Raw genomic sequence first — 27,930 nt, 5'->3', positions numbered from 1 at the left:
AAGCATCCCTAGATGTGGTGGACACAGTTGCAAGATCTACAGCCACTGCAATTGTCATCCACAGGGCATCCTGGCTCCACTCCACGGGCCACTCAAAGGAGTTACAGACCACGGTGGAGGATCTCCCCTTTGACAGAGAGAAACACTTTGCTGCAAAGATGGACAAGGTCCTCCACACCATGAAGGACTCACAAGCGACCCTCAGCACGCTGGGCATTTACACACCTGTAACGAAGAGGAGACAACACAGATCTCAACCATACCAACGTAACAGATATAACTAATTTGCCCAGTAATGACAGTACGAGTCACAATGCCAGAGACAAAGACATCAGAGACAACCACCACCTCAGCCACAATCCTCAACATCACAATTGTCATCCGCGAAACAACAGTTTTGAGGGTTTGGTGGAGGGGCTAAACAACTTCCCCTACCCGACAGTGCTGACAACACCTACCACATCCCACTTTGGCCTCCGTTTATGCCCCTTCTACCTGGTGTGGGCGTCCATCTCTAGACAAGTGGGACTTAGAGATTATGCGTTCTGGCTACTCCATCCCATTTACTTCCATTCCCTCCCACCCAAGCCCCCTCCCTGTCTCTCTTCAGGGACCCTTCTCACAAGCACCTTCTACAACAAGAAGTAAACCACCTTCGAGATCTAGGTGCCCTGGGACAAGTTCCTCCACAACACAGGAGGAAGGATTTCTACTCCCACTACCTTTTAACCCAGAAGAAAAATGGAGTATGGAGACCCACTGTAGATCTCAGAAAGCTCAACAAGTTTGTGAGGGTCCAATGAGTCAGGATGGTCACACTGGCAAAGATAATGCCAACACTGAAATGGGGGGACTGGTTTTCAGTCCTCGACCTTCAAGATGCCTACTTCCACGTAAGAATTTATCCCACTCCGAGGAGGTTTCTCAGATTTACCCTGGGAACGGATCATTATCAATACAGGGTCCTACCTTTTGGTCTTTCCACAACATTGTGAGTATTCTCCAACATTCTCGCAGTAGTGGTGGCACATTTCCACAAACAAGGGGTAATAATATTCCCCTACTTGGATGATTGTTTACTAAAAGGCCATACTTGGGCAGAGTCATTTGATATCACTCAACGGACAATCATTCTCTTTCTGAATCTAGGAATACAGATAAACAAAAATCAACCCTAATTCCTGTACAACAATTGGACTTCATTTGGGCCCACCTTGACTCTACAGAAGCCAAAGCATCAATACCAACAAAGAAATTTTTGACCATAACCAGCCTCATCTCTTCAGTGATGAATAGTCCACCTATCAGCACGTACCTGCCTCCAACTATGAGGTTGTTGGAGATCCCAGGGCATGGCCACTAGTTAAGTCGAGGGGATGGAAGGCCATAAGGGTCGAGGAAGTCTCCCTGCTGAAGGCCTAAGGGCTTCTTGTCAACCCCCCTTAATGTAACTCAGGCCTGGCTGGTTTGAGTAAGCTCTTTTGCTCTTAAAACAATGTTGCAGTTGCAGATAATGCCTCATAGTGTAAGGTTTGCTGACGCCAAGTTAAAGATAACAGGAGAGACAGCTAGAAGGCCAGACAGGATGTGCTGGTTGTTTAAGTTGCTAGGAATGCTTGTTAGAGGTTGCAGGAAATAAACATTGTTGTAACCCATATAAGGAAGGCAGAGTATTTGTGCAAAGCTTTGATTGGCCAATGTGTAGTGCAGTAGCATTAAGGAATATACAAGTGTGTGTAATGACCTGCTCTGGTGTGCAGGATTTGAGATTTCTCTCCCCGTACCTTTCTTTGGAATTCCAAATAAACTTTTCTGCTTCTCCACCCTGTTGTGTTTATTGGGTGACGCACACCGGGCAACGAACCGCTGCTGTTGTTTTGCCTCTGGGCACTGGGTGCCGGCAACAAGGTCATATGGCGACAACTACATATGTGGTATGGCATGTGCATCTCTACATGTGCTGCATTCAGGGTTGGCTCAGAACTTTATACATACCACACAAACACAGCCTAAACAGACGCCTGACAATGCCGACCAAAGACAAAGACACTCTACCTTGGTGAACACAACCCAACAATGCATGCTCATGGATTCCCTTCACTCAGGACCTACTTTTCATGATGTTCACAACCGCTACCTCCTTGATTGACTGGGGAGCTCACCTGGAATGTTAATAAATTCAAGGGCAGTGATCTCCCCTAGAAACACAATTACACATAAATCTACTAGAACTCTGTGTGGTTTTCAACCAATGTCTCCACTTCTTCCCCTTGATAAGGAACGAGATGGTACGAGTAATGACCAACAACATTGCCTTCATGTTCTATATAAATCATCAGGGAGGAGCCAATCCCACTCCCTATGCACACATGTCATAAAACTGTGGAACTCGTGCATTTGATACAACATCAGCATCTCAGCCTCCTATCTTCCAGGCTGTCAGAACACAACAGTGGACACATTGAGCAGACAATTCTCCCAGAACATGAATGGGAACTGAACAATGTAGTCCCACAAAACATATTTCAACAATGGGGCAACCTATCCATCAACGTATTCACGACATCACAAAATCACAAATGACCACAATTTTGCTCAAGAGTAGGTCTGGGACTGCGATTGCTAGGGGATGCCTTCCTCCTCAAATGGGATGCAATACTTCACTACATGTTCCCACCAATACCACTTCTATCGAAGGTTATTCACAAAATACATACCGACAAAGTGAAGGTCATACTGATAGCCCCAACATGGCCACAACAGATTTGTTATGCTTACCTACTGTGGATGGCTGTCTGTACACCATGCACTTTCCCACTTTGGACGGACCTCCTCTCACAGGATGCCGGCCAGGTTCACCACCCAAACCTGGAGAGACTCCAGTTGAAGGTGTGGCTCCTACAGGGTTCCCTCATGGGGAACTAGCCTGCTCGGAACAGGTTAAACATTTATTACTAAACAGTAGGAGGACAACCACGCATAAGACTTATCTTCAGAAATGGAAGAGATTTTCCATATGGTGTCAGGTCAAACATGTTACTGCAATTTCTGCACTTGTCCCCTTGATCTTGGATTATCTCTTGGAGCTAAAACACTCGGGACTATCTACTACCACAATCAAAGTGCATTTTGTAGCAATTACTGTGTTCCACCACAAGATCGATGGAGCATCGTTATCTGCACATTCAATCACTAAATGTTTTCTAACGGGCATACAGAACATTTACCCTGAGGTACGCGCACCCTCATCAACTTGGGATTTGAACCTGGTACTACGCTGCCTTACTGGGCCTCCATTCAAACCCTTAAGGATGTGTTCATTGACTCAACTATCCGTGAATGTAGCATTTTTAGTCACTGTCACTTCGGCCTGTCACCCCTCGGGTGAGACAGCTGCTCTTATGGCACATCCACCATCCACCATATTCTACAAGGACAAGGTCACCTTGAGACCATATCCAGAATTTGTACCCAAAATATCATCCTCCTTCCACATAAACCAACCAGTCCATCTTTCTGTATTCTTTCCCAAACCTCACGGGGAGTACACATGATGCTGTACTACATACCCTGGATGTACCATGGACTAGCGTTCTACCTTGATAGAACTAAGCCATTCAGAAGATCCCCGGGTTTTTTCATTTCTGTCACAGAATGCTCTAAAGGATTGGTTATTTGCACACAAAGACTATCAATATGGATCTCAGGGTGCATTCACCTCTGCTACAAAACAATTTACAACCCCCAGCAGGGATCAGAACTCATTCTACCAGATCTAAAGCAACCTCAATAGCCTTTCTGAACAATGAACCACTCAAAGACATATGCAAAGCTGCCGCCTTGGCCTCTGAACATACATTCATAAAACATTATGCAATTGACCAGACCTCAGGCTCAGATACACTTCTAGGCCTAGCAGTACTATCTTCAATCACCCCTTCCATCCACAGAGGGCACTGCTCTACGGTCACCTTAAGTGGAGCACCCACAGGGACAAACATCTCGAAGAACCTCAGTTACTGCAGCAGGTGAGTAACCTTCTCTTACTGTTTTCAAACTCTTATTAAAGTAAAGGGGGGAATGCGTAATAATCAGTGCAGATAGCAACTCTGCCAAAAGCGAATGCATCTTTATCTTAGTGTTAAGTTGTTGTCTTGTTTTCAAATTATGTGTTGTCCTTTCTTGGAAGGGCATGGTTAAGGGTAGGAAGGCCTCTCATCCTGAATTAAACCAGATGGTTATCTTTTTGAGAGGTTTGTTCCCTGTTCAGTCCTGGGAACAAAACCAGACCTGATTTTGTCTGGTATTGGGTGGGGGACGGCGGTCTGCTCTCTCTGGATTTTAAAAATGGCACCCCTCTGCGCTGTGTTACCTCACATGTGGGGCAGGGCACTCTTAAAAATAGTGGCCCCCATGCGGCATGATCTCGTACGCACCATGCATATGAGGTCATGTTGGCGGGGCAGGTAGTGTGATCGTAAAGATGATGGCCCCCCATGCGGCATGACCTCACACGCATGCTGCCCCAATTCTTCTTGGAAGTACCAGAGTGTCCAAGAATTCCGAGAATAGTGTGCATGGGAGGTGTTAGTTGCAGTGTCCTAGTAAATCCTGTGATTTCTATGAGTGAGTATTACAGTATGTCTGGTGAATGAGAAGAAATAACCATAGAGGTGGTTCAATAAAAGATATTACCACACACACCCTGTCTCTAATAACCATAGAGCTACACAGTTCTAGAGAGGACCAGGCTATGCTGTAAGGGGAACTAAATAAAAAAGGAATTTCCTGTTCTCAGCTGTTTCCTCATTTGGAAAACCCAATGCGGTCTGAGTCTCATTGTGTACTGAGGGATTAAATCCTTGATCTCTTCTGGTAAAACCCTGAGGAGATCATGTTCTCCTCCCCCTCATGTGCTGGCAAGAGCGGTGAGTAGGGGTGTCTGGGATAAGAGGAAGGAGATGCCCCTGCAGCGGCAAGAGATCTCTGTCAGGAGGAAGTTGTGCCAGTGACAAAGGGATCAGAGCCTGAACCCAGCATAGGGGAGGTCTGTGCAGCTGAGCCCAGCATAGATTCCCCCATCCCAGCCAGCTCCAGGGCAGCATTCTGGTGGGTGGGAAGGACCTGTGCACCTGAGTCCTGCAGGCTCCTCCCCACTCAGCCAGCTTCTAGAATGTAAAGAGGGGAGGTCTGTGCAGCCAGAGCCCAGGAGGGGCCCCTCCAAGCCAGCCAGCAACTGTTCTGCAAAACATTTTTTTAAAAAGCCTTGTGAAACGCAAAAGGCCTTAAGTATCAGAGGGGTAGCCATGTTAGTCTGTATCCACAAAAACAACGAGGAGTCCGGTGGCACCTTAAAGACTAACAGATTTATTTGAGCATAAGCTTTCGTAAAGTGGGTTTTTTACCCACGAAAGCTTATGTTCAAATAAATGTGTTAGTTTATTTCATGAGGGAAATTAAAGACTATCTCAAACCAAATGGCAATTAACCAGGATGTTCAATGAAATAATTACAAACTTTAAAACCATCACAATACAAAAAACGAAAAGCAAAGAATCAATCCTTCTCAATTCAATTTAAGCTTTTTTTTTTTTTTTAAAGTCTGTAAAACAATATATAGAAATAAAATGAGAAAAGGTAGGCCTAAATTGATCCATTTAGGCCATAAAGAACATTAATTTCACAAAATTAATTTTTATTTCTGCTGCTGACCAGGCGAATAGGGCAACTACTCTTATAACTGAAATATTGAGATTGTCTCCACCAGAGAGCCTTGGCCAGTGAGCCTATGAGTGGAGACACAGCGTACACCAACGGAAGGAGTTTTTCCGCAACCATGTCTACCGCACCTCCTCAAATAACACTAGCTACACTATCAGAACCACTGTTCTGTCGGTTTTGGGGTGCCATTTCACCCACGTTGGCTGGGTGTGTGTGATTTTTTCCACTCACTCCTAGCCAGTATAGCTATGCTGGCAAAACTTTGCAGTGTAAACTAAGCCATCAGCACTACACATGAAATATTTGGCCCAGCTTATGAAACCCTACACTCAGCTTGATGGCTTTTCTCTGTCTGTAATGTGATAGCTTTTGAACACCACATCTGATTAATTCGACAATATCAGGGAATGTTCTCTGTCTTGATACATTTTGGTGAAAATCAGAAAAGTAGAAGGAGGAATATGGGTACACATGGAGCCCCTGGCATATGCTTAGCAGGCCCATTAACTTTGAAAAACTCTGAAATTATCTATAGATCAAAGAACCAGTTAATGATTGCCATTAACCACTTCGGGCATAACAACACTCGTACTAGTATGTCCCAATGGAGTTTACATATTGACACCCTGAATGACTTATCAGCCAGACAAAGGAAAAGAAAGAATGGTGGGGCAGAATTGGAAGGCATGGAGGGAACAAAGAGCCCTGGACATGCGGGGGACAATGTGGGACCCTGGTATGGGGAATGGAGGCACACCGACCCCCAGGCATGTGGCAGAGGTGGAAGAGAGGTGGCACGCTGGGCCCCTGATATGAGGGAAGGATTGGGGAAGGTTTATAGGGAGTCCCTGAAATAGAGTGGGATGGGAGGGGGGCACAAAGGAAGCTTGGGAAAAGGAGTGGAGGGATGTGTGTGCAGTGAGCTTGGCCAACAGAAGCAATGGAGCGTACCTTTGAGCCAATGAGGCAAAAGGCTTCTAAGCCTAGCTTGAAGATGGCCCCTTAGTTCTCAGATCATAGAATCATAGAAATGTAGGGCTGGAAAGGACCTCAAGAGGTTATCTAATCCCATTTTTCTCAACCTTTTTTCATTTAAAGACGCCTTTGGAAATTTCTAATGGAGGTGCAGACCCTTTTGGAAATCTATTGTCTCTCTATATAGTTGATTTCTGTTTTCAGTCTAAGTCTTTCGCAGACCCCTTACACATAGTCTGAGGATCACCAGGAGTCCACAGACCGCAGGTGGAAAGCCACTGATCTAATCCATCCCTCATGCTGAGGCAGGACCAAGTAAACTTAGACCATCCCTGACTGGTGTTTGTGCAACCTGTTCGTTAAAACCTCCAATGATGGGGATTCCACAACTTCAGTAGTAACCTGTTTTGGGCCTTAACTATCCTTGTAGCTGGAAAGTTTTTTCTAATATCAAATCTAAATCTCCCTTGTAGAGTAAGCCAATTGCTTCTTCTCCTGTTTTCAGTGGACATGGAGAACAATTGATCACCATCCTCTTTATAGGAGTCCTTAGCATATTTGAAGACTATTATCAAGTTCACCCTCAGTTTCTTTTCTCAAGACTAAACGTTCCAGATTTTTTAGCCTTTCCTCATAGGTCAGGTTTTCTGAATCTCTTACTATGTTATTTATTTATTTTGCTGTCCTCTGGCCCCTTTCCAATTTGTCTTAAAGTTTGGTACCTAACACTGGACACTTTAAGAAAGTGACAGTAAATGAAAAAAATGTAAAATATAACACTGTAGAAATGACAAAGTTACAAAAAAGAGTAGCTAATAAGGCAAATCTTTAATCCACATGAACAAAAAAAGGATTGTCTCTTTCTCAATGTCAGTGTATCTCCTTTCCACACTAGCCAACCGCATCCTTTGAAAAGGAAAAGCTGGAAAGCTGTAGAGGCCCTCCATATCTCATCATTGCTTATTACTGAAAAAGGGTTAGTAACTCAGAGCTCTTCACTGGGTGGGGTGGGGGGAAAGGGGAAGTTCCTTATTCCAGCATGTTCCTGTTGTAACAAGCAGACTCCAGGTGGTAGAGTTTGCTTTAAATGAAAAGCTTCCTGCTAAGAATGTCTTCAGAATAATTTCTTCAGTGTGACTGGTTGAAAATGGAGACGAGCTATAAAGTACCCTCCTCATTTGATGATCATTTTTTACTGAAAAAGGGGAAGTAGCTCAGGGCTCTGATGTGAATGAAGTAGGAACTTCTTTCCTCCAGCTGCAGACACAGAGCAGTAGAGTTTGCTTTAAGCTCAAAGCTTCCTGTGAAAGCTTCTAAAAAATTAATTTATTTGGTGCAATTGGTTGAAAATCAACTATATTTGAAAAGCGGTGGGTCCCTTGTAGAAAAGGTGTTTCCTGAGTTATGGAAGATTTTTACCCTACTAGAATCTCTTTGTTCCCCAGTCTCTAGAAACCATCAAGAAGAAACTCCATCAACTCAGAGACTCAGCGACAGTAAGAGGAACCGTCGGAGTTCATAGCTAGAGAAATAAAACTGTACGGACTAATTTCCTTTTAGTCACCATTCCGCCTAGTGATATTTACATCCAGACTTGCATTTCACACTGCTGTGCCTAGCAGAATGAGATCATGGTCCATGAGTAAACCTCCGAGGCACTGTGGTAATAAAAACTGCATTACCGTACACTTGTTGTAATAACTGGGGCCAGACAGGCCTACACCAACCGTGGGAAAATGGCTAAAATTTTTATAAAATATTCTAGGCACCTATAACAAATGCTAATGGGAAACAGTTTGAAAGGGAGACAGACAGATTGGGTTACTCAAAAGAAACAGGCCTTCTGATCTAACTCAAAGAGCGTGTAAAGATCATGTCTGGTAAACAAGAGGAATGTGGGATCAGAAATCAGTGGGGAAGCTTTTCCACGCAGCCACAGTTTTAAGTTTGTTTTAGCTACAAATGAAGTGAGTTGTAAATTCTTAGCTTTATTAACCTGTGAAGGGTTTAACTGTGATTTTGATAGCATCTAAACAAACAAGATTTGTAAATCCTATAACTCTAGGATTCTGTTAAGATTGTGTTTGGTAAACTGGAAGAGTGTGGGATCAGAAATCAATGGACCAAAATTAGTTAAGATTAATGTACATACTCAGTAGCTGAAAACTCTGGCAAACTAGCTATTGTTGTCCAAATGTGTTTGACCTTGTTTTGGTTGGGCATGCAAAGCCATCTGCTAATGTTCTTATTTGAAAAATCAGAGGCTTTTATAATTTTGTTTGATAATTATTACTGGTTTTGAAATCTTTTTACAAATGCTTTGTTTCTCGTTTTCTTTTGTGTATTTTAAATTTTAAATTTCTCTAACTGGTAATAACTTTGAACCTTCAACATAAAGGCATTTTTAAGCAAAATGCAAAAGTGATAAAATAAAGTGTTTTCAATTGTTAAAGGTAAAGTTGCTAAAGCAAACTTCTGCTCAGACAACATCATGAGTAGCTCTTTTTTAACTGACTGCCAGCTGAATTCAAAGCTGCTACTGCATTGACTATACATTGAGATTCAAACCTTTGGAAAGGGCTGTTGCAGCCCCCAAGATTTTTGTGATTGGAAAAACAAAACATGTCGGTGATTGTTTTTGTGTATGTGAATCAGCACAGTTCTAGTGATTCAGATTAGATCTCTGGGCGGGGCGGGGGGCTAAATTGCCTCAGTTGCCGTGAAATGTTGGTGGGCAAGGTCTATCATAGACTAAAATGCTGGTGTATTTTAACTATCTTTGGGTGTAGCAAATGGCTCATGGATGCACATGTGGCTAAGGAACATTAGCTGGCTGCTTCTTTTTAAAAGGAGGAAATATATAGGGGTAAAAATGCAACTAGGGCTAAAATTTCTGCAAGTCAGGAAATTTTACCACTTGTGCATGACATTTTCACGGTTCATGACATGTGCAGCTTTAAATACGGAAGAGGTGGGGGATGGGATTGGGAGAGTTTTTTGATCTTTACCCAATCTGGGCATTCAGTCAAAATGTGATAAGAATAGTGTGTTTCTAAACATCTCAAGACAGAGAACAGCAGCACTCTTAAAATTGTTTTAGGTGTAAATAAAGTGAGTTGTAAGTTCTTATCTTTATTAACATGAGAAAAGTTCATATGTCATCTAATCAAAGAAGATTTGAAAATCCCAATTTTGGGATGAGGAATTTGCAAACCTTACAATACAACCAAGTACCTTTTCCTTTTTTCTGTTTCTCCAAGAGCTGGGTTGCAAGTAAGAGTCAGCATGTGAGACAGAACTGCATTTTCTATCTTTGTTGTTCTTTCCTCTTCCTTTTTCTGTGCGTTTGTCTTGTTCTGTCTTCAAGGAAGCAAGATCAGACTTTAACAATAGAAACAACAGCTCCAGCCCATTTCATCTAACTTCTTCTCCTTTCCCCCCCAAAAAAGGAATGTTGTTACCATCCATAACACCATCCAAAGGACTTCTGAACAGAGTTTCCTCCTCCCCCCTTTTCTAAAAACATTCTACAGCTAAAGGAAAAATGGAATAAGGGATACAGTTGAAACGAAAGCCTTGCTTACTACTTTATATTTCAAATGGCTTAACTGTTTTTTTCTTTTTTTTTCTGTTCCTTTGGTAAAAGGTTAAAAAAGCTTTTAATGCTGGTTGTTGCCATGGCACTTAGCAGGCTGAAGGTTACTGGCCTAGTGGATAAAGGGGAAGCACTAGACATGACATATCTCAGTTTTAATTGGGCTTCTGACATAGTCCCAGATAACATTATCATGTGTAAACAAGTGAAATGTGGTTTGGATGAAATTACTATAAGGTGGATGAAAAAATTATTCAAAGAGTAAAAATTACTCAGAGTAAATGTCAATGGTTTGCTATCAAACTGGGAGGGTGCATCAAGTAGGGTTCTGCAGGGGTCAGTCCTGGGTTCAATACTGTTAAGAAAAGCTTCCTAGCTAGAAGGGTAGTTTAGCTGTGAAATAATCTTCCATGGGAAGTTGTGAAATCCCCATCATCATAGGCTTGTAAGAACAGGTTGGACAAACACCTGTCATGGGTGTTCTAGGAGGTTTATTTGGTCCTTCTTCAGTGCAGGGGACTGGACTGGATGACCCTTTGAGGCCCCTTCCCGCCCTACATGTCTATGATTCTGTGAAATGCAAGTGAGAAATTAAAGCATCCTATGTTATGCTTAGGTAGTTTTATCTTTGGCATGTATAACCTTGCGATTCCAGTTGTGAATGCAAAGTCAGTCTAACCTCCTTACAATTGGAGTATTAATTAGATTCAACAAGGAATTTTGGGGTTATTTACTAGAACTACCCCTTTAAGTTATTGCTTCTGTAAAGTTTAGTTTAAGGTAAAAATCTTCCAGGCAAAAGAAACAGTGAAAAAGCAAGAGCACTAGCTATACTTTTTGGTGCGCAGCCAAGAGCTTATTGTACTCTAAAAGAGGAACTAAGGCCTTGTCTCCACTTAAAACTTATGCCGGCATCAGTATGTCAGTCAGGGCTGAAAAACCATACACCCTCAGCAACATGGCTATGCTGACAAAACCCCCAGTGTGAACACAGATATGCCGAAAGAAAAATGCTGCTAACGGCATAGCTAATGCTGTTTGGGGAGGTGTTCACTTGCCATCAGAAAAACTTCTGTCAGTGTACTTTGTATCTACACTAGGGGGCCATCCTGGCTCCAGCATAGACTCTGGAGTGTAGACAGCGCTACTTTTCTGACAGTCTCTGTGAGGCTATGGAAGTGAGAGTGACAGACAGCATTGCTTTTAAACTAGTCAGTGCAATCTAAATTTCTCCCTAGCTGAAATGGGAAATTAAAGATTGCCGCCCTCTGGCCAATGTCTTCAGACAAAAGCACCAAGGGAATTTGTAAAGATTTACTCCATACCTTGGTTATGCTAGCATGGTTTGGAAATTACTACTCACTAAGTAAGAGATGGCTTAGCAAACACGCACCCTTGTCCAAATGATCGATGTGAAATGTAAAATAAAACATGTCTTGCTTGAGTTTTGAGGGTCAAAACCTTTTAGATCTGAATGTGACAAATACATCCTGTAAGAGGAACAGTTAAATCTGCATATGGGAGAAGTTCAAACAAAAAGGTTTCCATTGAATAAAATTCTGTTAATTCAGACTCATGAGAAAATTGGATACCCCTTTGAGTGATGCCCCTCAAATATAGAGAGATTATGTTACAAGGGAAGCTCTTTGGGAATCGAATGTCATTTTTCTCTCTCTTTGTACAGCACCTAATACAATGGGATCCTGGCCCATGACTAGGACTTTTGGGCTCTAGGGTAATACCAATAAATAATAATAATGTTCATTAAAAAGCAAAAAAATAACTACCTGCAGGAGTGCAATTCTGATCTGATATTCCTAGGTGCCATGACTAGTCCAATAAAAGGCAGAATTGAGGTAACATCACCTGAGCGTGGAAAGGGTTCACTAGGAAGAATAAAGGCACACAGGAAGGAAGAAGGCTTGATCTGGGCAGAAGGCTACAAGCAAGAAATACAAAATTGAGGGTTCTGCTCTAGTCATCAATGGGCAGAACCCAACTAATATTGGTGAAAACTGGAAGATGGAAATGTGGGGGGACACAGAGCCCCTTTCATGTGTTTGGCAGGCCCATCAGCTTTCAATAACTCTGTTTAGTAGGGAATCTGAGAGCTACTTGTCACTGCCCCCCAGTAAATACCTTTGTCCCTCACACAGAGCTATAAACAAATATGTTTCCCAGGTCTCCGTTTGTGTGATCGGAAGAGAAGGGATTTCTGAGATGATGGAGCCCCTGTCCAGTGCAAGGTTACAGAGGTTCCACCACCAGGACCACAGCTGAACTGTGACCTCAGAGAGAAGCTGCAGTATTCACGGCAACTAGGTAAGTTGTGTGTGGGGATGCATGTGGTGTTGGGGAGCATGGATAGCACAGTAGGGAGGGGAGTCCCTGAGGCAACCTGTATGAAATCATCAGCACAGGATTTGGTTGTCTAGTGGTGTGTGAAGGGTGGGTGGTTCCCTGTTCCTAGTAGAGTCGTGAGGTCCAGGTGTGTCTGTGTGGATCCCTCTAATGGTATCTTTATCATCCTTTAGACCTACCTGGACCTCATCTTTCTGCTCCTCATGATAAGGGGAATGAAGGAGACCAGGATATAGGGTCTTGCTCCATAGGTTTGGCTTTATGGTGAGTGGTGAAATGGTCTGCACTGTTCTTCCTGCCAGGCTGTGCTGTTTCCTTGTCTGTCCTCACTCATTCCTCCCACCTCCTCCTGCTCCTCCATCGTTCACCAGCCTTTCCAACTTTCCTTCTTCCCCATCAATAAAATAACCACACCGCCTTTTTGGGAGGTGCCTTGTGCATGTGCAGCTCCTTCCGCATCCTGGATAGCTCACTTCATGCCCCTCCAGGTAGCCAGGCTTTGCCCCTGGCTATTATTCCGTTACTGAGCGGTGAGGCTATCGCAGGAACAGCATGTGCTGAGTGGGGCTCCCTTGTGGATCCAGGGGCTTGCTTCAGTGGCCTGGGTTGGGGCTAAGAGCCCTGTAGGGATTGGGAGCTTTAAGGGCAGGCTGAGTCTGGCATCTCTTGCTGTGTGGAGGAGGTTGGGATAGTGGGAAAATGGGGTTCCTCCCCCCAGAATGCTGCATTGACAGTGATGGCTTTGCCCTTTGCTGCTCAGCTTATGTTTGAGTGGTGAGATTGTGGCCAGAGCAGGCAGGTGCTGAGTGGAGGACACGTGTCATTTCAGATGCCAGTGACGTTTGAGGAGGTGGCCGTGTACTTCTCTGAAGATGAATGGGCTCTTTTGGATGAAAAGCAGAGGGAACTCTACAGAGATGTCTTGCAGGAGAATTACGAGACTCTCCTCTCATTGGGTGAGCAGTTGCTGTAATCCCCATAGCGTAGACATGACTTAAATCTTCTCTGAGGAACACAGCCCATTTCCCACCAGACAATATGCTTGCCAAAAGGTGATACTGAATGTTTGACAACCTATATGGATTATGTCTTTCCCCTTCATTCCAAGATTTTCTTTGCTGTTCTTTGTTGTTAAGTGATCGATGTAGGATTCATACAAGGTTCATGTGCTTGGCAACATTCAGGGCACACCCGGAGTGTTGTATAGGAGCTGTGCACACACAGCTCTTCTCAAGGGCATGAACCTTGGAATCTCGCCCAGATGACATGAACCGTGGGAAGCCTCCCAGGACTGGACTCAAGGCCCGAGAGCAAGGAATGTGGTAGATAGAAATTGGTAAATAAGAATGTTAAACAAAGCCAGTGTATTCCTTTTATCTGCTGGAGAATGTAATGCGCAGGGGGAGAGAAAGAATAAAGGGGAAGGTGGAAAGCTGACAGGCAGAAGTCGGTTGGCAGACAAGCTCGCTTGCTTGCTAAAAGCTCTGTGCTGTCTTGTATTTGAACCGCAACAGATCGACAAATACTTGACAAGTTGTGTTGCATGTACCTCTTTCCAATAAGCAGGATTTCCTATTGCTAAACCAGATGTGCTGTCCCAGATGGAGCAAGGGGAAGAGCCGTGGTTCCCAGATCTCTCTAAGGAAAGGGAGAACCCAAGAGGCACTAGCACTGGTGAGGAATGAGTGACACCAACCGGGAAACCATCTAGGGCTGAGGGAAAAGCTGGGATCCCAGCAAACCCACTAAGGACTGCTCCTGTTCTGTCTTGTCTCATCTCACTCCCTATTGTGTCCTGTCCTCAGGGGAGGAGTCACCCCTGGCTCCCACTTGTCCTGCCTGACCCCTGGCAGAAGCCTTTTCCTCCCCCAGCCTTTTTCTTAAGGTTCAGATGGGACTTTGAGCCAGAACTGGCCCCTCCTCATTCCTCTAGGGAGATATTAGGGAAATTTGCTTCCTGTCCATCAGGTTTTCTGATCTGTGACAAATCCCTTTGCTGCCCCCTCTGCACCCAGCACAGGCAATGAATCACATCTGGATTCTCTCTCTCTCTCCCACCAGGTGCTGGGACCGTGAGTGAGAAGGAGAAAAAAGCCCCAAAAGTAGTATCTACAGGAGCAGAACCACAAAGGATGTTCTCAGGGAGACTCTGTTGCCTTGAATGGGGAGATGCCAGTGAGAGTCAGGGCAGGACAGGGAGGCACTGGGAAGACCCTCCAGGCAGGAGTAAATCCACTCATAGCAAAAGAAATTTAGAGAAATCCAAAGACATCAGCACCCACCAGACAGCCTGCACGAGGAAGAGCCCAAACACAGGTACTGAACCTGGTGAAAGTTTCAATAAATGCTCACTCCTCGTTAAGCATTGTCAGCAAACTTGTGCAGAAAAGAGTGCCTACAAGTGTAATGAATGTGTCCAAAGCTTTTCTCAACAACAGTGCCTTCAGATACATCTGAGAATTCATACAGAGGAGAGACCCTATAAATGTAATGAATGCGGGAAAAGCTTCAGACACAAGACAAGCCTTGTTCTTCACCGTTACACAGTCCACAAGTTGGAGAGACCCCGTAAGTGTCCAGTGTGCGGCCAGCTCTTTATCCTGAGAGAGAGACTTATTCAGCATCAGAGAATCCACAACGAAGAGATGCATAGGAGGTTTAATGATGGGATTGTGAGTGAGAACAAGGATGAGCATCCTCAACAGAAAAAGCCAGTGGGAGCGGAGACTCATGAGGCATCTCAGAGATGTGAACTGGCAGATGCTAGTAAGAGTCGGGGCAGGAGAGGACAGCAGCGAGCTTACCCTGCAGGGGGGAAAGACTGTGAATCCGCTGTATGTGAAGGAAGTTCTAAGAAATTGAACCGCACCATTGCCTACCAGGGAACTAAGGTGGGAGCACAGCTGAATACACAAAGTAAAAGTAAGAGAAGCTTTAGTAGCTGCACAGCCCCTGACCTGCATCAGAAAATCCACCCAGATGAGAAACGACACAGCTGTGCTGAGTGTGGGAAAAGCTACCGCCGGAACTCACACCTCCGAAGGCATCAAAAAAGCCACACGGGAGAGAAACCTTATGTATGTGCTGACTGTGGGAAGAGCTTTGGACGGAAGTCGATACTCAGTAAACACCTACGGACGCACAAAGAGGAGAAACCCTATAGCTGTGCTGGCTGTGAGAAAAGGTTCAGTGAGAGCTCATACCTTGCTCTGCATCAGAGAATCCACACAGGAGAGAAACCCTATCAGTGTCCTGACTGTGACAAAAGCTTCAGGCTGAAAGGGGACCTTTCCAGTCACTGTAGAACCCACACGGGGGAAAAACCCCATAAATGCACTGAATGTGGGCAAGGCTTTGGGCGGAAATCAACCCTGACTAAGCACCTGAGGATCCATACTGGGGAGAGGCCCTATAAATGTCCTTATTGTGAAAAAAGCTTTCGTCAGAAGTTCACCCTTTCCCAGCATCAGTTAGTGCATCTTGAAGAGAGACCTCACAAATGAACTGAATGTGGGAAAAGCTTTCATCAGAAATTCACCCTTAGCCAGCCACAGTCAGTGCACCAGGGATAGAGACCTCACAAATGTACCAAATGTGGGAAAGCGTCAATCAAAAACAAAAGCTTGTTATACCCTTGGTAAACCTCCATGTGAAAAAGAAACCCAATAGAGCAAGTGTAACTTCAGATTACATTATCTCTAGCAGCGCAATAGGGACTCCACATGTGATATAAAACAGTGGTGTGGTACTTTCTTTGCTTGGAGAGGGGCACTTAAGTACAAGGTGTAAGAAGGATGGGTGAGAAGTATTGGCTTATTTATGATGACAGATATGAGATTCAGCTGGGGAAAGGAGCTGGTGAATGTAGGAACAGATCCTTTGGCAGGGTGTGGGGGTTAGTTGGAATTGCAAGGTAATGGAGTTGAATCTTGTGGGAGGACTGATCATAAGGGCACAGTGGCAGGAACCAAGAGCAGAGAGTGCCTGGTAACGGAGATACGGATCATTTAAAAACTGGGATGTTGCACAAGGAGGAATACTTGTACACGCGTGTGTGCACATTTGTGTATCTTTTAGGGCTTGTCTATATGAGGAGTTCTACCAGTATAATTATGCCACTCTGGTTATACTGGTACAATTTCCCATGTGGACACTTTTATTCTGGAATAAGTGTGTCCAGATGGGGAGTGAGAGATGTATAATTACAGTTGTATATGGCCTGTAAAATTCCCCATGCAGACAAACCCTTAATGAGGGAATATTAAAGGTGACTGCTGAGCAGAAGTAAGTCAGTCATGCTCCACCCCCACAGCAGCCTACCATGCCACTGTGGGTCTGTCTACACAGCAAGTAGCAGTAAGTGTCAGAACCTAGGTCAACGGACTCGGGCTCACTCTACAGCGTTAACAATAGCTGTGAGATGTTTCAGCTCGGGCTGGAGCTTGGGCTCCGTGAGTCTCAGCGCCCGGGTTGACACACTTGGGCTTGAGGAGCTCACGCTATGGTGCTAAAAATAGCGGCGAGACCTGGCTAATCAGCCTAGGGTCCCAGCCCGAGCTGCAATGTCTACACAGCTCTTTTTAGCACAGTAATTCAAGGTCAAGTCTGTTGACCCACACTCTGAGACTTGCTGCTGCTGGCTGCTCCTCACTGTGTAGACATACCCTAGCTGGCTAGTAGCACTATTGGCTAAAAATAAACTCCCTTTCACAAAATATATGGTTAATAATAACAACAGGATTCCAGGGGGAGCCAACAGGGGAGGTATGCTGCCTGAGCTCCAAGCTTCTTGCTCCTTGTTATACCCCACAGAATCTGTTCAAAATAATAGAAATCCTACTATAAATGTAGTTAATTTAGGTTGATATCAATGCACCATCTGCTAAGGGATCCCTGGATAAGAGTTTGGACCTCTCCTCTTCTCCAGTAATGGAGCAGGCCTGCAAAAAGTAAAAGCTATCTGAGAGCCCATGTCAGGCAGAGATGGAGATGCAGGAAGAAGCTCCAGATAGAATCCTGAGCAAACCTTGCAGGTGCTTCAGTAGATGTCTGAAGAACAACGTCAGCTGATATTGCTGATGTGAAAAAGACCACTGCAGCTCATCAAACAAGCCTATGAAGGCTCTCAAGGAGAGTGGGGCAAGTTGAGGCCCATGTGTCTGCACTGGAGGACTCTGTAACAGCCAGTAACTCCTCCTCAAATCAGCAAATGCAGAGAATTAGAGCCCTACAGGAGAGAGTCAACTATCAGGAGGCAGATCAAGATATAATAATTTGCATTTGGTTGCCTTTCTGGAGGGCTTTAAAAAAGGTAAATCTAGAAATTCCTAAATAAGGCTACCCCAGAATTCTTAAAACCCCCTTTGGGAACTGATTTTGAAATTGAGAGGGAGCACCGTTCCGTTGTTAGCCCCGAAGCCCCCAGCAGATGTGAGACCAAGACCTTTCCTCATTTTTTAATGATGAAGTTTTTAAAATGTGGCACCAGACAGTTATCCTGCATAAGGCTTGGGAATTGAAATGGGGCAGCAAGAGCATCATGGTGTTCTGTCTACACTCAGCAGGTGGCAGGGGGAAGGGCCCAGTTCAATAAGGCCATGAACAAGCATACAAGGCCGATGACGTACTACATTTCATTTCCGGCCAGATTTCAGACTAAGACTGAAGGATAATGCCACAGTTTTGGCACAGCAACAGAAGCTAAGAAATGTATGGATTCTCTGTGAGGGACTCTCTTCTGATCAGCACCCCAGAGACTGATCCTCTCTTTTACACTTCAAGGCATAGACTAGTCCTTATTCTGCTCCACCCCCAATGTCTGTATTTAAGATAGAAGGAAGGTATTCTTTGCTTGGTCTGTTTTACTGGAAACAATTTTTGAGGCTGCTTTTTTCTTTAAGACTTCTGCCTCCCCCACTGAGTATATAAGAAGTCGGGGTCTATAAAACTGTACCTGGAATTACCAATGCCAGTGGTATGTGATTATCCAGATCCACAGTGAAACCAGTGACCCCATCTGCTAGGAAGGACTATGAAGGTGAAACATTTACTTGATGCATAATAATTTATACCTCCCTTGGACTGGGACTGAATCTTATGATAGTGAGCATCTGTGTAATGTGGACAGTACATGCTGGTTCATGCTGCTTGCTTTTGTTTAACAGTTACCCTGTGAGACATGAGAAGGGAATTGCAGCTCTCTGTATGGCAATTTGCTGAATCCTTCTTTCTCACTGAAACACGCCCTTCCCCAATCTGGATCTGTATAAATGGCCTCACTCTCCTCTGCAGATTTATTTCCCTCTCCTATGCCCCCCACCCCATTTTGTAAATTATTGTTAGCTGGCCTCACCTCTTGATTTTCCATCCCTTTTGCCATATCACCTCAATTTAGGTTATTGTTGATTGTTAATGATTCAAGTTACATCTATTGTGTTTATACTCTGAGCCCTGGTCTACACTAGGAGTTGAGGTCGAATTTAGCAGCGTTAAATCGATTTAACCCTGCACCCGTCCACATGACGAAGCCCTTTTTTACGACTTAAAGGGCTCTTAAAATCTATTTCCTTACTCCACCCCCAACAAGGGGATTAGCACTTAAATCGGCCTTGCCGGGTCGAATTTGAGGTATTGTGGATGCAATTAGATGGTATTGGCCTCCAGGAGCTATCCCAGAGTGCTCTATTGTGACCACTCTGGCCAGCACTCTCAACTCAGATACACTGGCCAGGTAGACAGGAAAAGGCCTGCGAACTTTTGAATTTCAATTTCCTGTTTGCATGGTCACCTGCAGCTTACCACGCTGGCCAGAGCTCATCAGCAGAGGTGACCATGCAGAGCTCATCGGCAGAGGTGACCATGATGGAGTCCCAGAATCGCAAAAGAGCTCCAGCATGAACCGAACGGGAGGTACGGGATCTGATTGCTGTATGGGGAGAGGAATCCGTGCTATCAGAACTCCGTTCCAGTTTTCGAAACGCCAAAACATTTGTCAAAATCTCCCAGGGAATGAAGGACAGAGGCCATAACAGGGACCCAAAGCAATGCCGCGTGAAACTTAAGGAGCTGAGGCAAGCCTACCAGAAAACCAGAGAGGCAAATGGCCGCTCCGGGTCAGAGCCCCAAACATGCCGCTTTATGATGAGCTGCATGCCATTTTAGGGGGTTCAGCCACCACTACCCCAGCCGTGTTGTTTGACTCCTTCAATGGAGATGGAGGCAACACAGAAGCAGGCTTTGGGGATGAGGAAGATGATGATGATGATGAAGTTGTAGATAGCTCACAGCAAGCAAGCGGAGAAACCGGTTTTCCCGACAGCCAGGAACTGTTTCTCACCCAGGACCTGGAGCCAGTACCCCCCGAACCCACCCAAGGCTGCCTCCTGGATCCGGCAGGCGGAGAAGGGACCTCTGGTGAGTGTACCTTTTAAAATACTATACATGGTTTAAAAGCAAGCATGTTTAATGATTAATTTGCCCTGGCATTTCCGGCTCTCCTGGATGTACTCCCAAAAGCCTTTGCAAAAGGTTTCTGGGGAGGGCAGCCTTATTCCGTCCACCATGGTAGGACACTTTACCACACCAGGCCAGTAGCACGTACTCGGGAATCATTGTAGAACAAAGCATTGCAGTGTATGTTTGCTGGCGTTCAAACAACATCCGTTCTTTATCTCTCTGTGTTATCCTCAGGAGAGTGATATCATTCATAGTCACCTGGTTGAAATAGGGTGCTTTTCTTCAGGGGACACTCAGAGGTGCCCATTCCTGCTGGGCTGTTTGCCTATGGCTGAACAGAAATATTCCCCACTGTTAGCCACGGGGAGGGGGGAGGGGCTAGTCACGTGGTGGGGGAAGGCAAAATGCGACCTTGGAACGAAAGCACATGTGCTGTGTATGTAATGTTAACAGCAAGGTTTACCCTGAAAGAGCATACCCATTGTTCTATAAAATGTGTCTTTTTAAATACCACTGTCTCTTTTTTTTTTCTCCACCAGCTGCATGTTTCAAGGATCACAGGATCTTCTCCTTCCCAGAGGCTAGTGAAGGTTAGAAGGCGAAAGAAACGCACTCGTGATGAAATGTTCTCTGAGCTCACGCTGTCCTCCCACACTGACAGAGCACAGACGAATGCGTGGAGGCAGACAATGTCAGAGTGCAGGAAAGCACAAAATGACCGGGAGGAGAGGTGGCGGGCTGAAGAGAGTAAGTGGAGGGCTAAAGAGAGGGCTGAAGCTGAAAGGTGGCGGCAGCATGATGAGAGGAGGCAGGATTCAATGCTGAGGCTGCTGGAGGATCAAACCAATATGCTCCAGCGTATAGTTGAGCTGCAGGAAAGGCAGCAGGAGCACAGACCGCTGCTACAGCCCCTGTGTAACCAACCGCCCTCCTCCCCAAGTTCCATAGCCTCCTCACCCAGACGCCCAAGAACGTGGTGGGGGGGCCTCTGGCCACCCGACCACTCCACCCCAGAGGATTGCCCAAGCAAGCAACAGAAGGCTAGCATTCAATAAGTTTTAAAGTTTTAAACTTTTAAAGTGCTGTGTGGCCTTGTCCTTCCCTCCTCCACCACCCCTCCTGGGCTACCTTGGTAGTTATCCCCCTGTTTCTGTGATGAATGAATAAAGAATGCATGAATGTGAAGCAACAATGACTTTATTGCCTCTGTAAGTGGTGATCGAAGGGAGGAGGGGAGGGTGGTCAGCTTACAGAGAAGTAGAGTGAACCAAGGGGCGGAGGGTTTCATCAAGGAGAAACAAACAGAATTTTCACACCGTAGCCTGTCCAGTCATGAAACTGGTTTTCAAAGCTTCTCTGATGCGCACCGCACCCTCCTGTGCTCTTCTAACCGCCCTGGTGCCTGGCTGTGCGAAACCAGCAGCCAGGCGATTTGCCTCAACCTCCCACCCCACCATAAACGTCTCCCCCTTACTCTCACAGATATTGTGGAGCCCACAGCAAGCAGTAATAACAGTGGGAATATTGGTTTCGCTGAGGTCTAAGCAAGTCAGTAAACTGCGCCAGCGCGCCTTTAAACGTCCAAATGCACATTCTACCACCATTCTGCACTTGCTTAGCCTGTAATTGAACAGCTCCTGACTACTGTCCAGGCTGCCTGTGTATGGCTTCATGAGCCATGGCATCAAGGGGTAGGCTGGGTCCCCAAGGATAACTATAGGCATTTCAACATCCCCAACGGTTATTTTCTGGTCTGGGAAGAAAGTCCCTTCCTGCAGCTTTTGAAACAGACCAGAGTTCCTGAAGATGCGAGCGTCATGTACCTTTCCTGGCCATCCCACGTTGATGTTGGTGAAACGTCCCTTGTGACCCACCAGTGCTTGCAGCACTATTGAAAAGTACCCCTTGCGGTTTATGTACTCGCCGGCTTGGTGCTCCGGTGCCAAGATAGGGATATGGGTTCCGTCTATGGCCCCACCACAGTTAGGGAATCCCATTGCAGCAAAGCCATCCACTATGACCTGCACATTTCCCAGGGTCACTACCCTTGATATCAGCAGATCTTTGATTGCGTTGGCTACTTGCATCACAGCAGCCCCCACAGTAGATTTGTCCACTCCAAATTGATTCCCAACTGACCGGTAGCTGTCTGGCGTTGCAAGCTTCCACAGGGCTATTGCCACTCGCTTCTCAGTTGTGAGGGCTGCTCTCATCTTGGTATTCTTGTGCCTCAGGGCAGGGGAAAGCAAGTCACAAAGTTCCATGAAAGTGCCCTTACGCATGCAAAAGTTTCGCAACCACTTGGAATTGTCCCAGACCTGCAGCACTATGCGGTCTCACCAGTCTGTGCTTGTTTCCCGAGCCCAGAATTGGCATTCCACGGCATGAACCTGCCCCATTAGCAGCATGATGCCCACATTGCCAGGGCTCGTGCTTTGAGAGAAGTCTGTGTCCATGTCCTCATCACTCACGTCACCGCACTGACGTTGCCTACTCGCCCGGTATCGCTTTGCCAGGTTCTGGTGCTGCATATACTGCTGGATAATGCGCGTGGTGTTTAATGGGCTCCTAATTGCCAAAGTGATCTGAGCGGGCTCCATGCTTGCCGTGGTATGGCGTCCGCTCAGAAAAAAGGCACGGAATGATTGTCTGCCATTGCCCTGACGAGGGAGGGGCGACTGACGACATGGCTTACAGGGAATTAAAATCAACAAAGGGGGTGGCTTTGCGAGAAACTGAATGGCCCCCTCAAGGATAGAACTCAAAACCTCAAGGATAGAACTCAAAACTGAGTTTAGCAGGCTGCTGATTTCACAGAGGGAGGGAGGGAGGAGAAAATGAATATAAAACAAATCTGGTCTATTTCTTGTTTTGAGCCACTTCATCTATCTTTATACATCTTGCTGGTAGCAGACTGTGCAGTACGACCGCTAGCCATCATCATCTCCTGTGTGCTCAGCAGAAGACGGTGCAGTATGACTACTAGCCATCATCTTCTGCTAGCTGGAGGTTAAAAGACAGTGCACTGCCGGTCGGACTCAATCGCCACGAGACGAAACTTAAAAGAGAAATGACCTGGCTGAGTCACTCCCATGTTTGCCCAGGCACCCAGTTAAAAGAGCACCCAGGACTATGTCGATGATGGCTACTAGTCATACTGCACTGTCTGCTGCCAAAAGGCAATTAACTGCTGCTGTGTAGCAATGCAGTACCACATCTGCCAGCACCCAGGAGACATACAGTGACGGTTAGCTGAGCGGGCTCCATGCTTGCTGTGGTATGGCGTCTGCACAGGTAACTCAAGAAAAAAGGTGCAAAATGATTGTCTGCCCTTGGTTTCACGGAGGGAGGGAGGGAACGGGGGCCTGACGATATGTACCCAGAACCACCCGCAACAATGTTTTAGCCCCATCAGGCACTGGGATTTCTACCCAGAATTCAAATGGGCGGCGGAGACTGCGGGCACTGTGGGATAGCCACCCACAGTGCAACGCTCTGGAAGTTGACGGTTGCCTCGGTACTGTGGACACAGTCTGCCGACAACATGCAGTTAGAGCATTTGTGTGGGGACACACACAATCAACTGTATAAAAACACTTTCTACAAAACCGACTTCTATAAATTCGATCTAATTTCGTAGTGTAAACATACCCTGATAGTTATTGGCGATAATGATGAAGAAACATGGTCTTGCTACATGTTAGGTTCCTTTTCCCTCCCCTCTTCTGTGGATGTGTGGATCATTAGAGGACTGCCAATCTTTGCCGTGTATGTAGGATGTAATACCTCACTTAATGTGGTAACCCTACTAACTGTTAAGGTGAAATAGTATATATTATATCAATCTCAATTTGTTACATATGCTGTTTAAATGTTAATGAGCACCTATATAGGTTATGTTATAATAAATTGGGTGTGGGCATGGGGGAAGTAGGGGAGGGTTTTTTTCTTCCTCCTCCTCAAATGGCTCTTCCCATGGTACATGTGACACAGAGGCATTGGTGCTAACTCGTAAAAGGGTCACTGTTCTTTACAAGCAATTCCTGTCTCAACAAACCTGACAAACTCCCTGCACCTAATACATCACTTTCATGGTATTTATCTATGAAGGGTAGCATGTGAGGTCTCTACTGAAAGCTTGTAACTTATTGGTACTCATAGTCATTGTGAGGTGTGGATATGGGTAATTTTTAAGAAATAGTGTAACTATATTGAAAATTATGCCCTTCTGGTCTTGGAGTGAAAGTGAGTCACCAGGGAATAACATGTCTCAATGGAGGCCCACTGAAATGGGAGGGAGTTTTCACCCCTCCCTGGTTAGCTGATTATGTAATATAGTGCGCAGTTGTCTACCATTCTACCAACCCAGAAAAGTCAATGGAAAACCATCAAACTATAAACATTGAAACCATATGGAAATGAAAAGGAACTCTATGACAGTGAGGGGATCACACTGTTTGTGAATGAAAATGCTACAGTGACACAGCTGCACTTCTGTGTAGACACTACCTGCACTGACGGGAGGAGTTCTCCCATCAGCATAGGTAATCCACCTCCCCGAGAGGCAGTAGCTAGGTCGACAGTAGAATTCCATAGCGCTGCCTACACCAGGGCTTGATTGGCTTAACTAGACTGCTCAGCGGTGTGGATTTTTTCATACCCCTCAGCAATATGCTTGAGCCGACTTAATTTTGTAACATAGACCAGGCCTGATTCAGTATATCACAGGGTGGAGAAAGATAGTCTGGATCCATTCATTGAGGAGATACCTTGATGAGCAGGGTACTTTGTGAAAGACTGGGTCCTAGGTCCTAACTTTGGGGTGAGAATCTATTTTATTACATAGGAAAGGTAACTATTAATAAGGGTAGGTCCTAGTTCACATTTTGTGATTTTGCTTTGGATGTAACCATTTGATGCCATCACTTACGCTTGTTTCTCTTTGAATCTCTATTCTTTCTTAAAATAAAATTCCTTTTGTTTTACTATAATTGAACTCAACAGCTGTGAACTCAACAGCTGTGTGTGGTACAAGACCAGTGGTCCAAGGTGCAACTGATAAACTGGGGTACACTGTTCCCTTGGGAATGGAGGTATCCAGTGATCATAAGAACAAATGAACATAAGAATGGCCTACTGCATCAGACCAATGGTCCACTGTGATAGCCTGTACCCCATGTTCACCTCTTTTATGTGGTTATGATACATTGTGTACAAAGCATGCCTTGTGAGGTATTATTTGAAAACTCACAATTTACTGAATATTATTATCATGTTGAAATGTGTGTAACAACGCTACATGTAAATTTACAAGATTTTGCTATATTTTTTAATGAAATATGTTGTAATTTTGGGTAAAACCCACAAACTAATTTCCCAGAGACAAAGACACACTGGCACACCAGCAGAATGCTAAAGAGTCATTACCTGTTTAACCAGACATTCATCAGCGTGGGGGGCGGGGGGGAGATAAAAACAAAGTATTTACAATTCATCTGAAGGACAATTTGTAGCTCGCATATGCAACAGACCTACCCCATGACCCAGCAAGGATTTTTCCAGTACAAAGGGTTGGAGTATAAGAAGGAGGAAAAAAGGCCTCTGGCCACCTCTCCTCCTCTCCTCTCCACCTCCCTTCTCTCTACTTGAGATTAATGAATATCTTAAAGACACTGAAGCAAGGAGAGATGTCCCAGGCTAACAGGAAATCCAGCCTGTGAAGTGAGAGCTGTGAATTCTGAACTGCCTGCAGCATCTGCTGTGGTGAGAAAGATGTTTGCTTCAAATCTCATTTAGCTTGGTAAAGTTTAGGAATAGTTTGTGGTTTTATTTTATTTGTTTTGTGACCAATTCTGACCTTTATGCTTTATCACTTATAATCACTTAAAATCTATCTTTCTCCAGTTAATAAACTTGTTTTATTGTTTTATCTAAACCAGTGTGTTTGATTGAAGTGTTTGGGAAACCTCTACTTGAGATAACAAAGGCTGGTGCATAAACATTACCTATTGTTGGAATATCAGGCTATCTATGAGCTTATACTGTCCAGGGGGTCTACTGAGCAGTATAAGACACTCATTTCTGGGGAGCCAAGGCTGGGGCTGGGGATATGCAGGTGTCTCCATGTATATAATTAGTGGGTGTCTGGGCATAGCATTCATGGATTCAGGTGGGAGTGATTTTATATGCTAGTGGCTGTGTGTGAGCAGAGCCTGGAGGGGTTGCTGTTCTCCAGCAAAGCAGTGTAAAAGGCATCTCAGATTGCAGAGTTAAGGGGACCCAGCAGTCCAGATTGTACCCTGGGGAATGTCTAATCCATCTAGCCCAAAATCCTGTCTTCCAACAGTGGCTGGTGCCAGATACTTCAGAGAGAATCAACAGAACAGGGCAATTTATCAAGTGATCCATCCTCTAGTGTCAAGGCCTAGCTTCTGGCAGTCAGAGATTCAGGGACATCCAGAACAGGGGATTGCATCCCTGACCATGTTGGCTAATAGCCACTGATGGACCTTGAAGTTTATCTTCCATTTTCTTGCACAATTATCCAGTTTTATGAGATCCCTTTGTAACTCTTCACAGTCAGCGTGGACTTTACTATCTTGAGTAACTTAGTATCATCTGCAAACTTTGCCACCTCACTGTTTACCTTGTTTTCCAGATCATTTATGAAAATGTTGAATAGCACTGGTATATATCTTTGGGGGAACCTCACTATTAACAATTCTCAATTGTGAAAACTGACCATTTATTCCTATCTGTTGTTTTCTATCTTTTAACCAGTTACTAATCTGTGAGAGGACCTTCCCTCTTATCCAATGACTGCATACTTTGCTGAAGAGCCTTTGGTGAGGGACCTTGCAAGAGATGTTAAGAGTAACAAGAAGGGTTTCTTCAGGTATGTTAGCAACAAGAAGAAAGTCAAGGAAAGCGTGGGCCCCTTACTGAATGAGGGAGGCAACCTAGTGACAGAGGATGTGGAAAAAGCTAATGTACTCAATGCTTTTTTTGCCTCTGTTTTCACAAACAAGGTCAGATCCCAGACTACTGCACTGGGCAGCACAGCATGGGGAGAAGGTGACCAGCCCTCTGTGGAGAAAGAAGTGGTTCGGGACTATTTAGAAAAGCTGGACGAGCACAAGTCCATGGGGCCGGATGCGTGGCATCCGAGAGTGCTAAAGGAGTTGGTGGATGTGATTGCAGAGCCATTGGCCATTATCATTGAAAACTCATGGCGATCGGGGGAGGTCCCAGATGACTAGAAAAAGGCTAATGTAGTGCCCATCTTTAAAAAAGGGAAGAAGGAGGATCCAGGGAACTACAAGCCAGTCAGCCTCACCTCAGTCCCTGGAAAAATCATGGAGGAGGTCCTCAAGGAATCAATTCTGAAGCACTTAGAGGAGAGGAAAGTGATCAGGAACAGTCAGCATGGATTCACCAAGGGCAAGTCATGTCTGACTAATCTAATTGCCTTCTATGATGAGATAACTGGCTCTGTGGATGAGGGGAAAGCAGTGCACGTGTTCAGTTCCTTGACTTTAGCAAAGCTTTTGACACGGTCTCCCACAGTATTCTTGCCAGCAAGTTAAAGAAGTATGGGCTGGATGAATGGACTATAAGGTGGATAGAAAGCTGGCTAGATTGTCGGTCTCAACGGGTAGTGATCAATGGCTCCATGTCTAGTTGGCAGCCGGTATCAAGTGGAGTGCCCCAGGGGTCGGTCCTGGGGCTGGTTTTGTTCAATATCTTCATAAATGATCTGGAGGATGGTGTGGATTGCACCCTCAGCAAGTTTGCAGATGACACTAAACTGGGAGGAGTGGTAG

General features: G+C 45.1%; 1 protein-coding gene across 1 annotated transcript; it reads left to right on the top strand.

Moving 5' to 3' along the window:
• The first annotated feature begins 12,355 nt into the window (after positions 1–12,355).
• On the top strand, positions 12,356–16,293 carry LOC144267034 (uncharacterized). The gene is made up of 5 exons (XM_077820676.1): positions 12,356–12,613; positions 12,826–12,916; positions 13,482–13,608; positions 14,219–14,326; positions 14,714–16,293. Exons 2-5 carry the CDS (start codon positions 12,914–12,916, stop codon positions 16,153–16,155), a joined length of 1,680 nt encoding a protein of 559 aa, XP_077676802.1. The 5' UTR covers positions 12,356–12,613; positions 12,826–12,913; the 3' UTR covers positions 16,156–16,293.
• The last annotated feature ends 11,637 nt before the right edge of the window (positions 16,294–27,930 follow it).

Source organism: Eretmochelys imbricata, chromosome 6 (genome assembly GCF_965152235.1).
Source record: "Eretmochelys imbricata isolate rEreImb1 chromosome 6, rEreImb1.hap1, whole genome shotgun sequence".
NCBI lineage: Eukaryota > Metazoa > Chordata > Testudines > Cheloniidae > Eretmochelys > Eretmochelys imbricata.
Note: the sequence above shows the minus strand (reverse complement) of the source record. Positions and strands in the feature narration are given on the sequence as shown.